This window comes from Castanea sativa, chromosome 11 (genome assembly GCF_040712315.1).
Source record: "Castanea sativa cultivar Marrone di Chiusa Pesio chromosome 11, ASM4071231v1".
Taxonomy (NCBI): Eukaryota; Viridiplantae; Streptophyta; class Magnoliopsida; order Fagales; family Fagaceae; genus Castanea; species Castanea sativa.
In genome coordinates this window covers 13,703,535-13,715,733 of record NC_134023.1, presented here as the reverse complement: position 1 = coordinate 13,715,733, position 12,199 = coordinate 13,703,535, and the positions used below count along the sequence as shown (strand labels likewise).

The following is a 12,199-nucleotide window of genomic DNA, read 5'->3' as shown; positions in this document are numbered from 1 at the left end:
TCACATCCCTGCTAATGGTGGATTTAATCTCAATACTTAGGTTTGCCATGAAGATTAAATGAAATTTCTCCCTTTCTGTCTCTGCACTCACACCCCATCTTTAAACAAAAAGAAATAGGCGAAAATACAATTTTTGTCCTTACATTTTGAATCAATTCTCATTTTGGTCCCAAAATTAATTTTGTTGCAAATTTCATCCCTAAAAAAAGAAAATCGTTTTTAAATCGTCTTTGCCGTCAACTAACCAATGAAAACCTCCTACATGGCAGAAATTTTGAATCAATTCTCATTTTTGTCCCAAAATTAATTTTGTTGCAAATTTCATCCCTAAAAAAAGAAAATCGTTTTTAAAATCGTCCTTGCCGTCAACTAACCAACAAAAACCTCCTACGTGGCAGACAAAATGCTCTACTTGCTGATGTGACGCTGATGTGGCTATTAAAATATTATTTAAAAAAATTATTTGGCATTTTTTAAATGCCACATCAGCATTTAAAATTTTTTTAAAAGTCACATCAGAAAATTTATTTAAAAAAAGGAAATTAAATTTTAAAAAACCTTAAATCTAATTTAATTAAAATTATTTTTTAAAAAAAAACAAAAATAATTATCCTTTTAATTCTTTTTCTTTAACCTTAATTCTTTTTCTTTTTCTTTTTACCTCATCAGTGATCAGATTTAAAACATCTAAACTCTCTCTATCTTTAATTCTCTCTTTCTCTCTTCACCCTCATCGGAATCTCTCTCAAACCCATACTCTCTCAAAATCTCATCTCCACCGATCTGCCAAACTCTCTCTAATCTCAGTGATGAGGTCGCCACCGTAGAACTCGTTCATCTGCTGATTTGACCCAAACTCTCTCTAATCCTAGTGATGAGGTCACCGCCGTCGAAATCGTTCAAGATTAGAGTTTGGGTTTGCTGATTCGGTAACTCACCATAGCCGCCGATTCGATATGGCTCCGTTGTACGAAACCCCAGTCACCGATTTGGTATTGGAGCCCAAATCAGTGGTTGTGAAGCTGAGATCAATGGTTCTCACACCTCTTCCTACCTCGCCGTCTCTCTTTTCCTCTCTTTAAGGTTGATTTATATTTTTAGCTTAGGATTTTTGAAGATTTGATGTTAAGGCTTTGCTAGTTGCTGGGAAATTTTGGAAGATTTGATTCGGTGGTGGTGCTTTACTGGATGTTGGGTTTCTATTCTTTTGCTTGGATTTGATATTCATGTTCTTTGATTCGGTGGTGGTGATTTGGGGTGTTTTTGTTTGTTTTTCCTGTGGGTTTTTCTGTGTTTGTTTACCAAGAAAATTTATGGGTTTGAAGGCTAAGGTTTGCTTTGCTGGAGATATGGGTTTGGCGTTTGGTTGAGATCTGGGTTTGGGGTTGGGTTCGTTGCCGGAGATTGATTACGAGAAGAACAAGAAAGAATATAATAACGAAAGCAATAAAAATAAAATAAAAGACAAGAAATACGTTATTTATTTTGTTTTGATGTGTTTGGTTATAAAGAAAGTACAAGAAAGAGAAAGAAAATTATAAGAAAATAAGGATTAATTTTCTTTGCTATGAATATGAATCTTAGAGATTGGAATAAAAAAATAATAATTTTAATTAAAAGAAAGTAAAATTTTTGTTTAAAAAAAGTAAAATATATATATATATATATATATATGTGTTTTTTTTAATTTTTTAATTAAAATTGTGGAATTAAAATTTTTATAATTTAAATGCTGACATGGCATTAAAAATGCCAAATAATTTTTTTAAATAATATTTTAATGGCCACATCAGCACCACATCAGCACCACATCAGCAAGCAGAACATTCTGTCTGCCACGTAGGAGGTTTCCATTAGTGGGTTAACAGAAAGGACCAAAATAGAATTGATTTTCTTTTTTTAGGGATGAAATTTGCAACAAAATCAATTTTGGGATCAAAATGGAAATTGACCCAAAATGTAGAGACCAAAAGTGCATTTTCACCAAAGAAATACAAGAAGAAAATAAGCGTGATACGTGGACTTATACTCTCTTTGATTTGCCCCCTGCTTAAAAGCTTATCCACCTACCCTTGTAGAATTTGACCCTCTTGAGTATTCATCCTATAATGCGGTAGATTTGGTAGACTAGCTCCAGAAACTAGATCAATGCAATGCTGGATGTCGCGCATTGGTGGTAAACCTGTAGGCAACTCCTTTGAAAAAAACTCCTCAAACTCCTTGATCAATGGTTGAATTGCCTCAGGTATCTACTTTCTTTGGCTCTCTATCTATCACCACTACTGCATAAACTTGTTTCATCTCCTTACGCTCTTTGTTAAACTCATCCTCATTGTTAAATATGAGAAGAGATGGCTTCCCCTCCACTTTAGAAGCTTTGGGTACACTGCTGTCCTTAATAGGACCAAGGACAATTTTTCTACCATTCTTAAAGAACACATATACATTATCCTTGCACCTATGAGTAGCATCTACATCATAATACTAAGGTCTACCCAATATTAAATGACACGCATCTATTTCAACAACATCACAAAGGACTTCATCTACATAGCATTTACCCATAGAAAAAGTAACACAACATTATTGAGTAACAAGAGTTTTCGTACCTTTCTTGATCCAACCTATTTTGTATGGAGAGGGATGCTTTTCTATCTTCATTCCTAGCTTGGTAACCAAACTCTTAGATGCAATATTCTCTACATTGCCACTATCAATGATTAAATCACAGACCCTCTTACTAATGGTGCAACGTGCTCAAAAGATCTTGTTCTGCTAATTAGTATAATTCACCCTTGGTGTGAGCAAAAACCTCTGAATCACTAGGGGACTCCTTAATGGCATGCCTTCTTCGTCATCTTGGATCTCATTGAGGTCGTAGGCATATGGATCAGCATCATTATACACCTATTTGCATTCTTGTTCAACTTCTTCCTCTCCCTCTTCTGCCACTACCAAATTCACTGCGGCTCGTTTAGGGCAAGTATTAGATCGATTCCCTAGTACTCCATGCCTGTAGCACTTATTCCCAATTGACTAAGCATAGGGGTTGGTGTTCGCTGTCGGTTGTACAACGAAACTTGCTACTGCCACTGTGGACTGGTTGACACTACTATTTTCCCTAACCACGGGTTGTGATTGTGGTGTAAACGTAAGGATACTTGATCTAGGATGGACACTCGCAACCCGTAGACAAACTTGAATATTCATTGATCTTCAGTATCCTCCAAATTACTATTTTTTTGAGAGAGAACCTCCAAATCACTGTGGTTTACCAATCTATCAAACTCCTCCATGTACTCATTAACTATCTTGGCACCCTGCCTACAATCCTAGTACTGTTTGAACAACTTCTACTAGTAATCTAGTGGTAAGAACTGATTTGCCATTAATCTCTTCATCCTCCATGATCGTATTAGAAACTTTCTCTCACAAGTACAGTTTAACTAAACTTGCTACCACCAGGCAAATGCTCCTCCCTTCAACTTGCATGCCACCAAACACACCTGTTTGTCATTTGGAGTACTCATATAATCGAAAATTTTCGTAACCTCACGAACCAATCCAAATACTTTTCAATGGAGACATTACCATTAAAAGATGGTAATTCTACTTTCATACGATAGTTCCCTTGCTCCTGATAATCTTGGCCAGTATCCCTCGTAGGACCACAATGATTCCTAAGAACTCCTTCTACATACTCTTCGTCCTCACAATTCTATTCATTGTAGTCTTGCCGCCTATTCCGATTTGGACCATGATGGGGAGGGCCACGCGCTAAATTATTACTTCACTCTTCATCATCACGATTAGGATTTTGGGTAAGTAAGGTGGCAAGTGCTTCTTGAATCCAATTCAGATTCAGTTGGGTTAAATCATGAAACTGTTGATTCTCATCACGAAAATTAAGGAACTCAGCCCTAGTGAGGATTGTGTTGTCAACATCGTTGCCACCATCATTGTTGTGGTGGTCACCATCTCACCAGTTAGCCATCAGACTAGGGTATGTCAAGGCTCTAATACCAACTGATGTCGCAAAAGCTTGAAGAAAACTCTCTTTGATGGACAAAAATTAAACTATTAGTTTCTAGGTAATAAACCTCGAATTCGTGAGGGGTTCCACGAATCCGTGAGGGGTTCCTCGAATCTACAAAGTGATAAAACTAGAATCCATCAGAGAAAAAAATTGACAAAACGTCTGTATTTATTGATAATAGTCTAATTTGCCTCTAAAGGCTACAAAACATATAAATACTAAGAAAAACGTCTAAAAATCTAATTTACACTAATTACGCGATTAGGTGACAAAATACCTAAATTTACCAGAAATGACAAAATTGAGTTAAATGCAACCATATGCTACTAACCTTAAGGGTTATCCCAAAATAAGTGGAACCTTATTCTAAATTTTGAGGAAAAAGTTATTAAAGAAACAAAAATTACTATAAACGGCAAAATCGCAGTTTTCGGGCCTAAATGGAGGAATTCGCGATTTTTAGGGGTACCTCATGGCAATGCAATGACTATTACTCAGAATGTCGTTTTGCTTCAGCCCGCCAAATTTTACGCAATTCTGACTCTGTCACCCAAATGATTTCTTTTAATGCCATTTGGCCTTGTGCAATTTCAGGCGCACTTGGGACTCTAGAAAGGTCATGACGGTCTGTTCTACATCACCCCAACACAATAGGTATTCCCCCCCCCCCCCCCCCCTGTGTTCCTCATTCTGGTTGTTGCATAGACAAAAAGTATATCAGTAAATATGATAAAAGTATCTGAATGCTTACAATAATCGCATATTTTATGTTTGTGCAGCTGTCCCAATTTGTGTTACTTTGGCCAACCCCCTTACAGATTGTCAATTCTGTTTTCTAATATTGCGGGTTTCAAATTGTGTAATAGTAAAAAAGGTCACTCTGGAAAATTACTTCAGCTATCTCTCCCTTTCTCTTCTGCCAATTCTATTTTGCATTTTCCTGCGTTCATATTCACCACTTATTCAAATTGGCTGATGTAACTAGGAAAATGGACATTGTAGTAAAAAGAAATGAGGGTAACATGAGCCCTAGCAAATAAAAACATTGCTGCTGGCCTAGTGCAACTAGTCAGTGCTCGCTTGAAACACTTCACATGAGTACAATGATACCAAATCCTCCTTTTAGTATATTCTCATTTGACTTAAAAGTACATAGTGGTTTCACCCTCAGCTTCCATTCAATTTATGCTCTATTGACCGGATGATCAACATCTTTCAATGTATTTCTATCTTGTTTCCAATATATAGGAAAATTTGGATTTTTCCTGGAACTTATTACATTGTGTATGCATGAAATTTGATATGAGCACATTTCCTTTTCACACCACTTTGAACTTTGAGACTACATGTCTGCATGTGTAGGCTCTATCCTCATAATTTCTTGAAATAGCATTATTCTAGACTTGTCTTGTAGGGAATTAAATTATTGCCTTGAAGATGATCCGAAGAAAAAAAAAATGGAAGGATTTTGTCTTCCTGAGATCTCCAAACATGTCATCGACAAATACTGTTCTAAGGTTTGTAATTGCTATCCATCCGTTGTGGGTGGGGGCTACCCTTTAACCCAAGGGCAAAGGAGCATGCTAAAGTTGACTCCATGATGGACAAATCAAGACTAACCACATCCACCCTAGCCAATCACAATACATTCAACCACTTTAATGCCCCAACTTGGTTACAAGCTCACGTCACTAAACTTGGCACTGTTCTAAGGTTATATTGTTGTATAATTGCAACGCCCTTTACCATATGGTATATACCATTATTAATGTTATTATGCAAGTCAGTGCAAAAGGCACTATTTTAAAAAATTAGTGTTTTCTACTTTCAATAAAAAAAAAAAATTTAAAAGAAGGGAAAATACTCTGGTTTGTGACTCAGCTGAATGGCCGCTCCCTCAACGATTCTGAGGTCTGCAAGTGATTTGCCTTCTCAGAATCCTATAGTTAGCTACTTGTTGGACTTGCTCCTAGCTTTATTGACTTTGCTGAGCTAATGACGAAACCCATTCACGTTCGTGGTTCATTTATTTATCCCTGAACAACGAATGTAATTTTGATTTTTAATATTAGTGTTTATACATTTTGGGAAGAAAAATGAAACGAGTCACAATTTTATTCTATACAAACTTACAATATGCACTGCACTTCTTGCAATTGGGTTTGTGACCTTAAAAAGGCCTTTTAGGCACAAGGCTAAACTACATCTACCATATCATACAGAGTATATACCTATGTAAGTCCCCTATAATTAAAGATCAAACCTTCCGGTTCCATTGGTGCAATGCTTACAGTGCTTTCATGCACTGGTGGAGGTGGTTCTGATGAGCTAGCCTGGCTGCAGCCGACGATCTTTTGGCAGGTCTCAATCGGGCAGCGCCTGCATTTTGGGCATGATGAGTGTGAACATAGCCACTTATCGATGCACCGGACATGAAATCCATGGTAGCACTTTGGTAGAAGGCGAACACATTCACCGGGTATGAAATCTGATAGGCATATCACACACTCGGTGTCCAATCCTGGCAGGTTCAGCTCAGCTGAGTAACTAACTATTGGGAAAGTCTTGAGGGCCTTTTTCTTGACCCCAGTATTGGCTGCCCTAGCTGAGGAGTCTCCACCTGAATCAGAAGCTACTAACCTTGAGCACTTTAAGGCATACCTAATGATAGAATTTAAGCCAAGGCAGCAAATCAAGACACATAAAAGAACTGAGAGGACCATAACAACATTTGTATCAAAGCTGTTGTCAACAGTGTAGTTTTCTGATGACTCATGGCTATATCCAGGGACTGGAGGAGATGCTGTAGCTGGTGCTTGGTTAAGAGGATTGTGATAGAGCAGTCTCCTTGAGTAGAAATCTCCCAAAAAGTCTTGGAAGAGCTGAGTAGGTGTGAGTTTAGAATCAGCCATGTTTGTAGTGTGTATCTTTTGATTCTTGAGTTGAGATATTGAGTTAAGAAAGCACTTCTTGAAGGTGGGCTGCAGAAGGGGATTTATATATATATGGGAAAAGATTAAAAAAAAAAAAGGGTTTAAACTTTCTCTTTTTTGAGTTATTGGTATATTTTTTAAAATTAGTATGGAATTTAAATGTGATTGAGAATATTCTAAGTGTTTTAAGGTTTTATCTTTTATCGAATATGCAGATATTGATCTTTAATCTTGTGGATCCTCCACTGAACCTTTTATAGTTTAATGGGCTTTCTAATCAAAATGAGTTCATCCCACTTTCTGAGCGACAGAAAGTGACACATGGAATTTGTCTGTCATAAATCACATTTCTAAATGTTGCCCGAGACCCACTAACTCAATAACTGGGCCCAATATGTTTTGAAGATGACATGAAAAATATGTTTTACAAGTTTATATGAGTGGGATTTTGCATATTTGTCAAGAGAAGAACTTTTTGTTTTTTCTCTTAGATTTTTGTTTAAGCATCTGTTTAGTTTAGTCATTAGAATGACATATAATATAGGCCGAAATGTATTATTGAGTCAGACTCGGCTCAAGTCATGAAACTCTATTGGTCACTATGAGAGTGTTCAACAAGAGTTGAACTAATCATATATTGCAATCACAAAGTTTAACCATGTAGTAGGTCTCGCCACTATAAAAGCCTTTTCCAACAAGCATAATAACCTACCTGGGTTTGAATATTCTCGAGGCACAAATATCTGTTATTGTTGAAGGGTCTTGAAAATGACAAGCTGGGCTAATACGAGTAATAATCGAGTTCAAGCAATAGAGTCCTATATACTTTGCTTCTAATTGGTAAATTAGTATAATTGAGATAACCCACAACTAGTGACTGGCTGGCTCACTGTTGTTCTTCCAATTAAGTCCTATGTCTTTGGCTCTTTGCATTTGACACCGATGAAACTGTATGCACCGAGTTCGTTCTCTACTCTTTTACTAATTTTTTTTTTTTTCTACTACTATCGCACTCGAAACACCAGTAGTTAGGAACACTAGGCTCCCACTAGTAAGTTGAAAACCACAATCCTTTGCATACAACACCTATTACCTTTTGCCAGTGTTATATGTATGCGTTGTTACCCTTTATGTCAATTGTCAACTCCTATATTTTTAACTACAATACATTTATATATTAACTTTCATCTTTATTTATTGCAATACTGTTTACTTGGTACGGCATATGTCGGAGACCTTTAATCACACCTCTAATTATATATCAAATCTGATTACAGTTTATATGATACGGAAAATGTCCTTTTAAGATTTGTTGTTTTATCGTATGCAAACCAAGTTATGATCGCTTTATTCTCCAAAAAAAAAAAAACTTTTTCTTGTGGTTCCTAATTAAAGTAGCATTATCTATGAGATTTTTGGAACAATCCCTGATAATAAATTTTTTTTTTTTTTTTAAAAAAAACCCGAATTGGTTTTAATGGAAGTAATATAAGGTTAACAAAGTCTATCTGAATCATGTGCATACAGAGGTAATGACTTCAAAACCAACAGTGTGACATATAAAGTACAATACTCATAGATTGGATATTGTAAATTTATTTAAAAATATATATTGCCTTGGAGAACAAGTGGGGTACTCTTCTTCTTTTTTTTAATGAATGAAAAAAGGTAAGGAGAGGGGCGACCAACGTGACAATCCTACTTAGACGTGATCATAGTAACACCCTACCCGCTGGGTTTGGAGCCTGCTGAAATTTTTATAATGAGAGATGAGAAATGGGCTGAGCTTGAAGAGTTGGTTTTGTTTTTTGGTTTGTACCACTACTTGGATCCATATCTTGCTGGTTGGCTGGATTTCACTAGGTTGTTGTTGTGGGTCCAACATTCCAAGTTACACAGAGATAGATAGAGAGAGATTATCTTGTTGTATATATATGGTGATAATAAACAAGTTACTTAAAAAAAATTTAAAAAAAAAAGTATAGTGATATCTATAACAAATGTGATACACGTGCTAATCTACTACTGAGGAGTCCTAGTTTGGTTCTTTGGCCACAATTATATCCCATTTGATAAAAATGGCACGAGAAGTGGAGTGGGAGAGCACTATTAGAAACTATTTGTGTTAGTGCATCCGTAGCAGATGTTGCAAAAAAAAAATGTCATTTTAACACATCAAAAGCCTATTTTATTATTTTACCACATCATTTTATAACATCTCATTTATCAAATGTTCTATATTTTTACCACTTTATTTAAATATTATTTCTTAATTCTTTTTAATTCTTATTTTATTCTTTCTTTATTATTTGTTCCTTAACAGTCATATTTTCAAAAATTCTTATTCTATAACAGTAACATTTTCAAACAATCCTCTTAATTCAACTGTCATATATATATATATATGTGTGTGTGTGTGTGTGTGTGTGTGTGTGTGTGTGTGCGGCCACATCCGGCCTTAGCTTGTAACTTACCCCCCTTTTGGTATCAGAGCCAAGTTTGGCCCGGTCGGATTGTAAGTTACTGTTTATCATTCAATCAAGTTGGTCGGCACTGCCGCCATAGTTATCCAGATTATTTTGGCATTATAATTATTTTGAATTATTTTATGGATATATCTCTCATACCCCATATTTTGTTTTACATCTATTTCATGATAACTCTTCCATTCCCTTTTATTTATTTCTTCGTCTGCTATTATTTCATCATTTTCTATTACATCTGCAAATGGTAGGCTGAGCCTCCTTCTAACCATTCTATTTGTTACTCTGTGATTATTTGTTCAGATTAACCTTTGCTTCCCTGTTATCCCTATTCTTCCTATTTTTGTGTTTAGCCCTAAAGATTGTTGCAGATTTATATGCCTGTGAGATTTGTTACCAAAGTCTGTGATGTTCTCTGTTCTATAAAGAGGCCGAAAATCTTCCTAGGTTTGGTTTGGTCAGCCCGTTGAAGCCAAGAGAAGGCGTGTTAGGGTGGTCCCCATTATTGGAGGAGAGTCCGGCGGAAAGGAGTTCACAGATCAGGTGTCTATCCCATAGTTGTATTTTTGTGTTTCAGATCTAAAGGTTAGATCCAGAAGTTTGAGGATAAAGGTGACTAGGTTGTAATCGTTGATTTAAACTTGTAACCCCAGAATCATGAATAGGTTGTTTAGAAGTTCCTCTTCTACCAGCAGTAGATGTTCCCAACCAACATCCATTCCAGATATCCCAGCAGACATAGGAGTACTTAATTCGGAATCTTATGAGCTATCCGATCTAGATCTAGACATAGGAGATTGGAATATCCCAAAAGTAGCCACCAGCCAATTTTATAAGTCTTCATGGTCTTTGAGCAGAGCGTTCAAAACAGACTACCATGTTAAGACCATAGAACAAGTCTATGGAATAAACAAGGAGTACGAAACGTGCTACTTGTTATCACCTTCAGCTATCCAGAAGCATAAAGACAAAGGACATAACTTCCTACACATAGGATTAGTCCAAGTTGGAGTGAAACCACTCACCAGAAGAGGTTTGAATAGCTCAATCCTCATGGCCCTTAGAGATGCTCGTCACATTAGATTCGACGACAGCCTCCTAGGAACCATAGAAACCAGTCTTAGTAACGGACCCATCCATTTTAACTGTTTCCCAGATTTTTCTATCTATCTCCATGACAGCACAGTTATCAAAGCCCTCACACTCAATATCAAGACCCATGGAACCTTCATGACACAGGGAACCAGTCAGATCGCCTTGATATACAAAGTATACTACAAGTGCATGAGAACAAACATGAATGTTGGAGCACTTGATAGGAGACAGAAAGGTGGGACAACCCTCATCCAGACCACTGACCCTAGCGCCAAAATTAAGGTTCCAAGAACCCTCAAATGGTCAGAAATCACTTTCCCAACCAATTGGACTTTAGAGAATGAGAACCATACTCTACAGATCCAAAACCCAGCCCAGAATCCAGATCTAGAATTTGTCCAACAACTAGCCGACGGCACGGTTAGGTTAAGTTTCGACAGATCTAGGCTTAGCACTCCTCTAGATTATGAGTGTAGACAACCTCTAGACATATCCCGGTTTAGATCTCCAACCGATCTACATCAGCCGCATAGGCAGTCACCTATCTACCTTAGAGATAGATCTGCATCCCAGTGTAGCTCAACCAAACCTCTAGGATCACCATTCCCAAGGTCTAGAAGAGACTTAGGTGTTCAGCTTCAGGGAGTTAGAACCAATTCCCAACTCACCACACCTTGCTACACAGCCAAACAGGATTCGATTGTCAATGAGGAAGACGATCGTGAGCAATCCCCCCCATCCCCATCTGGAACTGATATGGAACAGCCTCCAGATCAGCAAGAAGAATCTCTGAATATCTTAGTCTTAAACAGAGAATTCGCCCCTGACCTAGAAGAGTTAGGTAAGGAGTTTAGTTCTGAAGAAAACAGGACTAAAAGAGAAGCCTACAAAGCCAATTATACCAGAGATCAAAAAGAAAAGGTTTTTGAATCATGGACGGCATTCATGAGGGAAATATCCCGTAATGTCCCCTTTTTCATATACTTTGAAAGGTATTTTGGCCAGCACAAGCAGTTTTGTGTCCTCACCAAAGCCTGGACCCTAGAAGAACCCAACCCAACTAAGGATATGGTTAGCAGTGCAACACTTAAGCAGCCTCTTGAAAAATCGCCTGCAATTAGCCTCAGTTATCCTAAGGGCAAAACAGCCTTAGAAATCATAGCCCAAAAGCTTAAAGAATTAGCAAAGATGAAACTAGCCATTCCTTCACCAAAATGTACAAGTCAGCTTAAGGTGTTAAAAATCCGTACAACCTCTAGCAGTTCCTCCTCTGACACAGATGATGAAACCCTAGAAGCCAAACGGAAACGCCTGAGAATGAAAAGACCGGAAAGACGTGCTAGCAGAGCTCATCGACCTATTTCCAAAGCTTACCAAAGAACTAAGAACAAGCCTGGAAAATGTCATGGTTGCGGCAAGCGTGACCATTTCAAGAAAGATTGTAGCACCAAAACCTCTCACCTAAAAATAGGTGGCCCCATTGTTAAGCCTCAGAAGCCTAGCCTAACCCACCAGCCTTCGGTACAAGAAACAAGTAAACCTGAACCCAGTAACCATCAACCTAAAGTAGATTTAGAGCAAATCTACAATAGGTCCAAGAAGGAAGCTACAATCAACGACCTTCAGAGAGAAACCAAGGAAACCGGGTGTGA

General features: G+C 37.4%; 1 protein-coding gene across 1 annotated transcript; it reads right to left on the bottom strand.

Annotated features, from left to right (window-relative positions):
* Positions 1–6,214: 6,214 nt before the first annotated feature.
* Positions 6,215–6,948, bottom strand: LOC142614432 (RING-H2 finger protein ATL78-like). The gene has a single exon (XM_075786954.1). The coding sequence runs from the start codon at positions 6,946–6,948 to the stop codon at positions 6,268–6,270; it is 681 nt and encodes a 226-aa protein (XP_075643069.1). The 3' UTR covers positions 6,215–6,267.
* Between the last annotated feature and the right edge of the window lie 5,251 nt (positions 6,949–12,199).